General features: G+C 41.8%; 1 protein-coding gene and 1 non-coding gene across 2 annotated transcripts in view; both read left to right on the top strand.

Annotated features, from left to right (window-relative positions):
- LOC109852775 overlaps nucleotides 1–12456 on the top strand; it is a 47263-nt gene that overhangs the window by 14333 nt on the left and 20474 nt on the right. Inside the window, exon 2 of the mRNA XM_020424255.1 lies at nucleotides 12139–12341. Coding sequence (XP_020279844.1) covers nucleotides 12139–12341 — 203 coding nt within the window. The remainder of the gene's footprint in view (nucleotides 1–12138; nucleotides 12342–12456) is intronic.
- Trnap-ugg lies at nucleotides 11733–11804 on the top strand. Its single transcript has one exon. It is a non-coding gene; the product is annotated as a tRNA-Pro (tRNA).

The following is a 12456-nucleotide window of genomic DNA, read 5'->3' as shown; positions in this document are numbered from 1 at the left end:
AGGTACACCGAGGTGACGTGATTCGTTCGCGCGTCGTCCACTCGGTTTATCTAGCCGACGACACGTGTTCTTCAGGCGGACGTAGGTTGAACGAGGGTTGAAGGTACCAAGCGACACGGTTCGCAGCACTGCGACACAGCGGTGCTGCGCCGCCGGGGGTGACGGCGGTGGAGGTGGCGCGGAGCTCGGCTCCGTTCTCTCCCGCCGAAGCGGAGTCAGTCCGCTGCCAGGCGCGACGCGAGCGAGTGCGATACCTCGGTGTGCGATCTCCATCAAGCTCTCCTCCCTCCCACCCCTCCAGTCTTCTTCGCTGCACTTCGGCCGTAATCGGTCAATCCCGCTCCCTCTCCCGGCACCTTCTTCCTCCTCTCGTTTGCGCGCGATCGTTACTCCGTGAGAGGATCCGCGGCGTCAGGTGGAAGGCTCTTCTTCCGTTTTCCGACGACACTTCGCGCTCGACGCTCCTCACGACAGATTCCTCTCTTCGTCAACGTCCGGGTAGTTTTATGTCGCGAGAAAGATTACAGACGACGACGACGACGACGACGACGACGTGTGTTCGAAAACGACAGCTCGGACGCGCGTTGACATTCGAGCGGCGCGCGCGAGTTGGCACGGAAAACTGTGACAGTGTCCTGATATCGAACAGATATCCCGTGACAAGTCCAAACTTGTACTCGCTTCGAAGCTCTTGAATAACAGAAGCGTTGTTCGTGCTCCGATAAATTCATCGGTGATTTGTGCAAATAAAATTAATGGGGAACAATTAACGTAAATATTGTCACTTGCATACAGTGAGGAAAACTCAAGCGAAGCGCTGATAAATAGACAGATTGGACCGCGAGGACAACTTCGTCGAGGCGAGATATCAAGGCAAAACGATCGAGACGTTCATGCTTTCGAATCAAGTAGGATAACAGGCCTCTTCTGACGTTCTCAGATCCGGAGTCAGGACGAATGAAATAGTGCGAATAGCGAGTCGTCAAAGCAACGATCGCAAACAAGATAAACGTGTTCGAGCAGCTCGAATATAACGAGATCAAACAGCTTTGGAAACTAATCCGCGGACGTTTCCGACGGGAGAATAAATGAGCGCGAGTGTCGCGTAATTGGAACAACCGAGACCAAATAGTGCGAGATAAACAAATCGGGAACGAAAATTCGAATATTCCGAACAAAGTGACGCATCTCTACGCACGTATCTCTTTATAGCGAGACACGTATTCAGCACAAGACAAGTCCCGGCGCGATCAGCCGGTCGTTGCACTTCGCCTGCTCGCTCCGGTAAATCTCCTCCGGACGCCTCCTCGCGATATACCGTTATTACTAACGACACACACTGAGATCAGGCGAGAGACCTCTCGTTACCAAGAGAAGCTCTCCGCTCCTCCGCCGCCGACCAGTATCAAACCGGACTCTCCAATTCTCCGCTCCCTCGAACGAGGACGCCGAGTGTATTCAAATACATCCGTCGTATTAAAAAGTTGCCGAAGAGAGAGAAAGAATTCGATTTGCGAGAGAATCTCGAGAAACTCGTTCCTCGTCAAGTCGCGCGTTAAAGTCGTTTGAGAGACAGACCGCGACTGGTTTCGGACAAGTTCGCAAAATCGGTGAAGAGAAGAGGCGGGTCTTTCGATTTTTCTCAAGGACAAAATCGGCAGAGCTGACGTGCGCAAAGAAAGCGCCGATTGTCGCGTGGGAGGAGGAGAGAGAAGACAGTCGGGTGGCAGACGAGAAAATTTCCGCCGTGGTAATGCGCGCGCTGACCGAAGCGATGAAGCATCGCGCGATCAGCTGACTAGTCGAGCTGTTCGGCGGTCGCGCCGCTGATAAGGACACTACTCAGGATAAACAGCGACCGCCCACTTGCTCTGTCATGACGTTTGGCACGCCGTTCTACACCGAGAAGTCACAGTTGGCCAGCGAGAATTCAACTCGGTACGTACACAAACACACACAGACGAAATACGATCTCACGAATTGCTGAGTGAAAGACAAAGAGGATAAACAAAACTCTGATGGAAGATAAAATGTTGACACAGAATTGTTTCTTCGGTCTCTTGTTACATTTCAGGGCCAGTTTTTTTTTTTTAAACAAAAGTCCCAAGATTTTCTTTTATCGCAGGTTTCTGGTTCAAAAACACAATTTGCGAGAATACCATCGTTACACGAGGATTATTTTTCCGTTCAAGATCGATTAAATAATTGTCAAATATACGTCACACTCGTAAACCGATTACGCACGTGTGGTGTTGCTTCGACAAGCAACTCTTCGCGCAAAAGTAGTGACAAGTACACGATCCTGATAATTGTTGATGTTTACACAAACGCGGAACCTTCGGTTACCGGATCGCGCTAAGGAAAACCTCCGCGTTTGCTTTCTTACTCAGCGTGTAAGGTTTCTTTGTTGAAACGAACGTGTACATCGAGCTGTCATTCAACTTTCGATTTTTCCTCGAGTTTTCGTTTCCCGAACGACAAGATGCAAAAATAAAAAAAACCACTGCAAATATTGCGTTTCTATCTGCTTGTCTCTTTATTATTAATCGGTATAGAGAAAAGTGCGATTGTAAGAAAAACAACGCACTTAGTCGCGACTTTCGACCTTCGACGAAGAACGTGATGTCACGTCGAACCGTGACCAGCGTCTCGATACCCTCCTGTACACACGCGATCACGTGCTCACGTGCGAATTGTGCGAGAGAAGAAAAAGATCGTGCGAGGCGCGCACGTAAGTGTTGCGAGTTGGTGAGTAAGAAGAGTAGAGAAGCAAACTCGCGGGAAGGAATGCGAATGAGACCTCGCAGACTCGTCGCTACATGTCGAGTTTATCAAGTTATTCGTTCGCGCGCCTCGCGCTACTTTTTCACGATTACGTGAAACTTTTATCGCGCTCTCCGAGGAAATAAGTTTATTCATAAGGTGAGAGAGAAAAAGAGAGAGGATCAACTTTGGATCGCAATATGCACTTCGCGGATCTCCGAGCCGTACTTCCGTTAACGCTCAAGCGATTTATATCGCTGTCGAGGAAACTGCGTAAAAAAATTTACAGTCCTGCTTCTAAGATGTGTGTTTACGCCACTTCGGACAAATTTTAATTTTAACTCGACATTGTTTTCAACTTAGCGTGAAATTTATTAGGTTGAACACTTTCATCGGGGAATAAATATTGCTGTAAAGATTTCAATTGAAAGATGATTTGAGTAAAAATCGAAAGGTTGTGGTTGTCTGAAGTTCAGTAAAATTGTTGCACAACATTCTGCTTGTAGGTTACATTATTGTTTTATTTAATTTGAATTAATCGACACGAAAGGAGATTTCTTATTTTATTATTTCTTAATCCTATGAACTCCTCTGAACTTGTCCGAGCGATTTTTAAAAATGAAATATCTTTTTTAATAGATTTACAAACAAATATCAAAACTAATTTTATTTTTTAAATTTAGAATATTAACAAATCGCATCGGATATAAATGTCAAGGTTTATAGGATTAAAAATTCACACATTGTTCGGATGTCGAGGTTTGTAGGATTAAAAATTTACATATTGTTCGAAAATACTTAATCAAGTTGCTTCTCGAACTTGTATAACGTAGAATTAATATTTACAATGAGAAATTTTTAATATGGTAACACGTGGGGAGATTTACATTGAGGAAAACTAATTTAACCAATTTTGCGGCAATAACTTGCGATAATTTTATCGCGATGTTACATACGTGTCTCATCCTGGAAATTGTCGCAACCGAAATAACACATAAACATTTTTTGATAAAAATCTGTTGTTGCAAGTGTCTCTGGGATCTTTTGGCAATACGGTCGCGCTCGTAAAATCAGATTATCCGCGCAGATCCGCTACGGTAACGTTAAAGCGATTCGATCGATGAATCAAAAAACTCTTGAGTGATGTTTGCGATACTGGAAACAAGAAGACAAGGTCGACGTTGATTGTCGCCGCGTCCTTCCTTATCGGAGCTTGTGTTCCAAACACAAAGTACACACGGCAAATCGAACGGATATGTGTGTCGCGATCTTTCGGAAAAGAGAGATAGTAGGAGAGAAAAAAAGAAAGAAAAACGAGAAAACGTTTTGAACGCTTGAGAAGATGACGCACGTTTTGATGAAACGTGCGAGAAGGAAAAGAGCGATGCAAAGTTCGCAGTTTCGTTGTCTTACTGCAAGCCTCGGGGGGAAAAAAAGATCGCACATTCGTTGTGTGTTGGGCCCCGATTATGGTCATTGCGCCAATTCAGACCGACATCCGTCCACGTCATGTACTCGCGTGTGGACAAGCACTTTGCTTCGCGGCTAAATACCCTAATACTCCCGTTAGGGCCACGTTTTCACACCGCTTCACGAAGATAAAGCGGTTCGTTCATTCGTGCTGTTACTCCGAATTGAAAGTTTGCGGAAGGTTTGCGCAACTCTGTTTTTCGAGTTGATTTATGAACGCAAATTACGTCGGAGCCTCAAAATGAAAGAGAGAGAGAGAGAGAGAGATTCTCAACAAAAGAAATTGCGATTTTAATTGCGATTTTAATTAACGTCCGATGTATTTATCTTGGAAAAATACATCGCGCAATATCGCGGACGGCCATTGTCGCGAGAATTTTTCTGCTCCAGATTAACGTACACGCGCACACGCACGAGTCGATGCAAATAATTGAAATATGTTTACAGAGATTTGTATATTGTATGGAAACGTAAAATCGTTTCTCTTGGAGAAATGCCAATTGCGTCACTTCCAAGCGGTCAATCTTTTCATTGTCAACTACGTGTGTAAATTCACGAAATTTTGACAAATGTTGCAAAGTTGAGGTACATCCAATCGATTAATGCGATACGTAACCGCGCGTAGCTAAATTTCTAATTACGGTCGCGTCGTGGATTTCAATACACACGTATCTCTCTTCCGCGTGTATTTAATTGCTTCTAATTATTTCGCTTGTTAATTAAACGGAAATTGTAGCGGGGAGACGGGAGCATAACGTTAATTCTTCTCCCAGCAATTGGATCGTAATTGTAAATTACGTCACAATGATGAGATCTGCTATAGGGTGTAAAATTGCGTGCGATTTCGGTTTCATAAATATGCGCATTCGAAACAAATTTTGTATCGAACACCAATACGGTCGCGGAAAGAAAACTCGCGAGAGAAACAAAGAATCGATACACACGCGGCGGCGTATATGAATCGCAAATTAGCGCGCAAAAACGTTCTCGGTATTGTTACCGCGTTCGCCATGAAATTTTCTCATTGTGACGGCAGCTCGCGTACGTGTGTGTGTGTGTGTGTGTGTAACAACGGAGTTAAAGGGTTAACCGCCAGCGCTGCGTGTTCACAAAAGCATAAACGATCGTAATAAACGCACGGGAGGCGCACAATGAGCGCGTGTATCAACGCGCGCTCGCGATATATACATTCCGCGCGAAAAATGATCGGCTATTTATCGGCTCGCGCATATGTATCGCGCGTTTGTTCGGGGAACGACGGCGCGTATCACAGGACACACACACACACACACGCTCGCACGTGACGAAGCGCACGGAGGTTGCAGTCAAGGCTGTAGAAAGGCGATCGCCGCCGGTTGCGCATCTCTCGCGAGCTCTAACACCGAGAGAACCGGTCGTCGACCCGACGTTGCGTTCGTCGCTGTTTCTGCAAGGTCGTTTTACTTAGGTTAGTCTTGGTCGACGACCAAGTCGACGCGCGCGCGCGCGCGCGCTCCTCAAAACGCGCCTAAACATACGCTTTTAATAACGTTGTATCGGACTCTAGTCAGGATGTGGAAGAGGAGGAAAGAGAGATAGATTAACTAATTAAAAAGAAGAAAATAGGAAACGTATAAAGGGTATAGAGGAAACTAATTTAAACTAAATTAAGATAAGATAATTTAAGGTAAATAAGTTAAAACAGTGTAATATAAGATAGTGTAGTAGAGATATATATGTGTGCATATGTAATATAGGAAATATGTCTGTGAGGTAAGATTATATGTTTGCGTAACTGTAAGATAGTGAGAATTAAAATTAAAACCAAACTTTGTGATATTTTGTGATGTTTTGTATATTTTTATAGTGTATAATTTATAGTATAGGAAAGGTATGAGAAAGAGAGAAGAGATTAGATAGAGCAGGTCAGATCAGTAAGGATAATAGATGTAGCAAGCGTGCACGAAATACGAGATATGAAATATGATAAGGTAGGATAAGAGACAAAAAATGTGTGTTGTAAGAAAGATGTAACCAAGTTCCCTTCTTGGCCGCAAGGCTGAAGTATCAATAAATAAAAAAATAACGTTGTATCGGGAAGACGCGCTTTTTTGTGTACGTCAGCGAGCTTGCGACACGCTGTTAGTTTACTTTTGATTAGCTATTGCTTGTTACGTAGGTGTATGTTTTTTGAAAAAAACTAAGTCAATACAAAATATAATTTGTGCGACCGCCGTAGTTAGCGATTACATCGAAGTTGAGGAAACATTCTCGAAGCTAATTTCCCTCAATTGGGAAACAAGTCGTTAATTATTCTTTCTCGCTCTCCACATTTGTGATATTCCCAGCGTTCCGCTATCCCGCGTTCTCTTTGATTAAACTTTTTCTACTCCCTTAAAAGTCGTTCTCTTTTCTGCGCGTACTAGAAATCTTACCTTTAATTAAGACGTCAGTTTCCGGGGCAAAGAAATTCCGATATAGTTACAAAGAAGATGTGACTTTCGAGATCGCGTGATTATAATTCAAAACCGTGACGCGTATAACAAGACTCTGTTAAAATTATTGACAGGTCAAAAGAAGTGAGATATGAAAGAAGAGAAGAAAAACTCAGAAGTTTTTTTTTTCTACACAGTTTTAATTTATATAATTAATTTATTGCATTATTTTGTGCACCTTCGTACTTCTTTGCAGTAGAAAATAATGCAGAATACGAGAAAATACGATGTAACAAAAAAGATAAAGAAAAGGAAACGATTCTTTAACTACTCGTGACTGGCTGTATTTGATTCTTACGTAATTTCTACGAACATCTAATTACTTTTTTGCCAATTTGCGCAGAAAAACCACCGTCATAGCGGAAGAAGAAGCTTCTTTTTTTAATTTATTCACGAACACGTTTCCACACAACGCGCTTCTTCGTGATATTTCATCGTCGAATTTATCCCGCTGCGAGAAAATTCGATTCTCAGCGTGACTTTTTTCCGGTGTATATTTTTCGCGTCGTAACGCGTAAGTGGTTCCGGAATCGCGCGTCAACGAGATCGAAGAAATCGCAAGAGAGACGACGCCGGGAGTTTCGCACGGGACGAGCGATGTCGAGAGTCCTTTCCTTTCGTTAGCGCCGCGCCGATTTCTCCGCGCTTCCGCTCTTTCATCTGGTTCGATCCGGCGCGCGACGTCGTAAACTCGCGCCGGAGAAACCGTAACCTCATTGCCAAGTCCGACTTTATGTAAGTCCTGTTATACGCGGTTTATATTATTTTTATAGTTGCGCACAGCGTGGCTCTCTCTCTCTCTCTATCTCTCGGACGCTTTTGTTTTACTTTCAATGTTTCACTGTCTTGTAAATAAGTTTAGCTCGGACGCGCGCGTTCCGCGCGGTTTATACATGCGTGGATCAATTCCGTTAGACACCGTCACACAGTAATCAACTAATGTAACTGTAATATTCCGTTATTGAACTGTTCGCGCGCGCGCGTCAACCAACTCCTCGATATATTGTTGCAGTAAAGGTGGACGGTGACGCAACGCGTGTAAAATTATAATTTATTTGGGAATAGACATCTCTCTCTCTCTATCTATCTATCTATCTCTCTCTCTCTCTCTCTCTATCAGTCTTCGTAAGACAAAGCAAAACTCATCAGTCACTTGGTTTCCTCGCTTTATCGCAGCTCGCTCATCTCTCCGCGACGAAATAATGAACTTGGCGTGTCTATCTTCCATCGCGCGAGAGATAGGATCGTGCGGCCGATGCGTGGAGGATGAACGGACTTCCTGGACGACCAGGATCCGTGAGCGCGAGACCAGACGAGAGAGCCATTGCGGCATGTCATTCCGCGTCGTTTCGCGACCCCCGTCGCCGTTTTATCCGTCAGACCGCAGCTCATTACGTAATCACGTCAGGTGGAGGAGACGCTTCACTTCTGCCATTAGCGAGCGAATCGAGGCGGACTCTCAACGAGCAGACTCGATTAACTCGCCTCGCTCGGAGAAAGATCAATCGCGGCCTCGAACTTGACACGCGGCGTAATCCGCGCGAGCAACTAGTGTCTCCGATTTCTCGTTCGTCTCTCGTTTAATAAATAGTTTTTTTTTTTTTTTTTTTATTCGAAGAAAATCGACTTGAGATGCAAATTTGAGTGTGCAAATTAAAATAATAAGTTATATAATTTTTACAAGTTGTTAGTTTTGAAATACTAACTTCTATTGAAAATTACACACTGGTCTAGAATTGATCCATTGACGTTAATTACAAACTTTCGTGTAGCAATCGAACAAACTGCGTGCAGTGTATCTCCTCGACTAGAAGGCCAGTCTCTCTCGACACGCGATATAATTTGTAATCACTCGCGGAGTGATTACACAGTATAATTAATTGCCGTTTATCAAACATTAGATCGCGCGTCACATATCACTTGACTTGGCGATACAATGTGTCGTTGTATCAAAGTAGCAGGTAATTAAACGTACGAACTACGCGCTCTTGGTAAAAAGTGAAATAAATATTTATGCCTTTTTTTCTTCATTTCCGAGTTACACTTGAGAAACTGACAAAATAGCGGCTTCACCGGAACAGAACTACAAGTGAAACTTGAATTGCGCAAAAAAAAAAAAAAAAAAACTGCTCGTGACTACGTGCGTATGTACGTCAGTTCTAATAAGCGTGCGAATGTCTTTCTTAAACAAGAGATGAGATTTATTCCACGACTTGTAAAATGTTTATTCTTGCCGTGACTCAAACTTTATGTCACAGAAACTCTGGTATCAATTTTACACCTTATCCTTCGTCTCTGACACGCAATAAAAGTTTTGTACGCATCAACTAATTTTAGTTTTGCGAACTGGGACACTATTTGCAATCCCTGCGTATCAATTTTTTTTAATTTTGACTCTTTCGAAGCAACGTGGTGGGGCAGTTATTTATAACCAGGGGAGCGAGAGTAAGTGGCACTCGTTCTTGTTGCTTCAATTGTTACCTCTTCCCCTGCTGCTCTTCCCGACCGACCTCGATGACCTGAAATGTCCGAGTAAATGAGACGGATCGCGCGCGAGGCGACTCAAGAACCGCGCCCGGGTTACATGGGTTATCTCACCGACATCTTCGAAATAAGGTCATGCCGATTATGCGACATGTTCTCTATTCCTCGTCGCGATAGCCGCGATCAGTTCGCGTTAGAAATAAGAAAAAGTCCAAAGCGTCGACACGTAATTAAAGACTCAAACAATTTGCGATTTAAACGTTAAAATGTATTTGCGATCATCAATCAAGATGGGAAACCGGCGAAGATCTAAAATTAGATCTTGAATTTTGCAAAATCCGTCTAGTGCGTAGTTTTCACAAAACTTTAATCGATCGAAGTACAAGTGTTATCGGAAAATGGACGACGCAAGTGGGTAAGACACGTCGAGCGCGGAAGATAAATAACAAACATGATGCATCTTTAATTATTTTAAGAAAGTTGGCTAATAATCAGACGTCACAGAAGAAAGTAACTCAAAAACAGATGCAATTAAAAAAAAAAACTATAAAAATACATCGCATGAATACAAATTAAGGTAAAAGACCCAATTACACCTGAACTCTGACATTATTGCATTGTTTTTATTATTTATTTATCAAAAACATGTGTTTTTCTTTTTATCTGTTATTATTCAATGTCTCTCTAATATAAGGAAAAAATACGTTTCTCCAAATCTCTATTGTTATTTATAAATTCAATAATTAAAAAAAGAACAATGTAGGAGCTATTACTGTCATCCCTAAATAAGATGTAGTTTACCAAATTAGTGACACTTCAATTTAAAAAGGAAAGGGAGGTAGGTTACATTGTATATATGTAATATAAGATATGAAAAAAAAACAAAGTGTTTACTTTTTTTTAAGTATTTTAAATAAAACAGTTTAAGGTGACAGTAATTGGATCTTTTATTCTCGCACGTTACGTTATTTTTTTGTCGCGGATGTTGAAGTTTCATGCCGTTATATTCTGCAAATGGCACGGAATCCATTGTTATTACTAGAGGATTATCTCGAGTGACAAGCTGATGTGTGGAGAGCGCATTCTGCGTGATTTTGTTGACAGTTTCTCGTCGACTACGTACACACAGTAGATCCTACGCTTGTGCGCGCGCGCGCGCGCGCGTAACACGATGATAACGCGATGTGTATATGCGTATGTCAACGTTGCATAATAAAAACACACAATGTAGCGTCCTCACGTACGTACGTAAATGCCATTCCCAGGAGACGCAGCGTTCGAAGCTAATTGCTCCCTCTCCCTCTCCTCGTTCCACGTGTTAATTAATTCTTCTCGCAAACGTCTGTCAGCTGTATTTCGTCTATGACGGTTTTGTAACATCGGGTCTAACTCATTGTGTAAAGTTTGAAGCAAAAAATGAAATTTGTCGAGTGGATTCGGTTGTTACTAGCGTTTAATATTCGACTGAGTATGTGTTTATTTTTTGATGAAATATCTATTTATCTAATTTTGGACTATGTGTTTTGTTTAATTTGTTTAATTTGACTTGGATGAGACGATTGAATGATATTTTACACATGGTGTTTTGCTGCAATCTCTTAATTTAGTTTTTTAATTTTTTTTTTTTGTAAGATCTATTTGATGATTTATTTGATATCCTTATATTTATATTGTTATGCTGTAATTTTGTCCTTTATATATAATATTAATATTTGTACTAATACTTAATAGTTGACTGATTGTTAATGACCAATGAAGATCCAAATAAAAGGATCGGAACGATTGATTAGTAATAAACTAATATAATCAATAAATATCAATAAACTAATGATCACATACACGAACAATTTACTAGCTTGTATTCGTTTTGATAGAATTTTTTATCGCTGTGTTCGAAATTTTGCAAACGTACTTTGAATAAAAGATACATTACGATGTATTTAAAAAAATAACATTTTGTCATTTTCCGTTTCCTCCATCTGAGAGAAGTTTGTACGCGAAATTTGAGATAAATCGGAATATGATAATGACACGTAATGCCTTACTTCGTAAAGCACTCGAACGAAACGTTACCTGTGCAATTTGTCCGATCAGCGATCTGCAAAGGGCATTCGCTTTAATTACCTATCTGACTCCCGTGGAGACACGCCATGGAGTCTCGGCTTCCGCGGCTTGAATTAGTAGCAAGCGCACGATGTGGGAGAGACTGATTCAATTACATCGTCGCACACAAACGCTGCAATTCGCTGGTAAACGCTCACGCGATTTTACGCTTCGATCGTTTATCATAATCGAAAAGATCGGCCGTGAACGAGCCTGTGTGTATCTTTCCGTCCTATAAAACTTCACAGCGCGACTAAATTGCATGTAGCAATTAAAATTTATTATACACGGGAATTAAATATTTTATTACACAAATTCTCCATTTGTCATTATTACGCGAGATTATTGTAACATCACGTTATCTCTCGTTATCGCTAATGGAAGTTAACTATTGCAACGTTTTGTTAATCATGTATTATACGACGAGAGTCATCAAGCGGCTCAGTGGTCTAGGGGTATGATTCTCGCTTTGGGTGCGAGAGGTCCCGGGTTCAAATCCCGGCTGGGCCCAGTTAATTTTTTTTATTTATTTAAAAAACATTTTTTTTTTTATCACATCTTTCTTTGTTGTTACGGTCTTTTGTAAAATATTGCCGTTGAAAACTCGTGATAAATTTGATTTGTTGCAAACAATTATTCATTGCGAGTAAGTTATTTGTTACATATTTCACTGTCATATCCATCCAACAAGTGCGTGAAAATCAATGTGTCTTTTATTTCAAAGTTTAAAAAGATTTTTACTTGTCATATAACGAGCGATTGCCTATTCGTAAATTTACGCCCGAAAAATCTGGTTATTAATACTTTTACACCTGTGGTAATTAATTTCGCTCGCTTGTTGCAGGACCGGCAGCATGGCAGCTGAGGAAGGAATGTTGGGCGGTGGTTTGGGCGCGAAATTGAAATGCCCAACCCCCATATCGCGATTAAGGGTGGAGAAGATCGAGGGCGGCTTGATGGTGGCTGGCGTGGTAATAGCTGCGAATTGCCAAATCGCTCTTCCGGCATTCGGCACTCTCTTTATGCTCGTTGGAGCTGTACTCACCGGTGCGTATTTTGTTTTTAAATAACATCAATCTTTATTGTTTTGCAGAGGATTTTTAAATACCAGATTTTGTCTCTTTCTCTCTCTCTCTCTCTCTCTCTCTCTCTCTCTCTCTCT

This window comes from Pseudomyrmex gracilis, unplaced genomic scaffold, assembly GCF_002006095.1.
Source record: "Pseudomyrmex gracilis isolate BER0280 unplaced genomic scaffold, ASM200609v1 scaffold_35, whole genome shotgun sequence".
NCBI classification, from domain to species: domain Eukaryota; kingdom Metazoa; phylum Arthropoda; class Insecta; order Hymenoptera; family Formicidae; genus Pseudomyrmex; species Pseudomyrmex gracilis.
The sequence above is the reverse complement of the archived record's forward strand: the minus strand, read 5'-3'. Positions and strand labels throughout refer to the sequence as shown.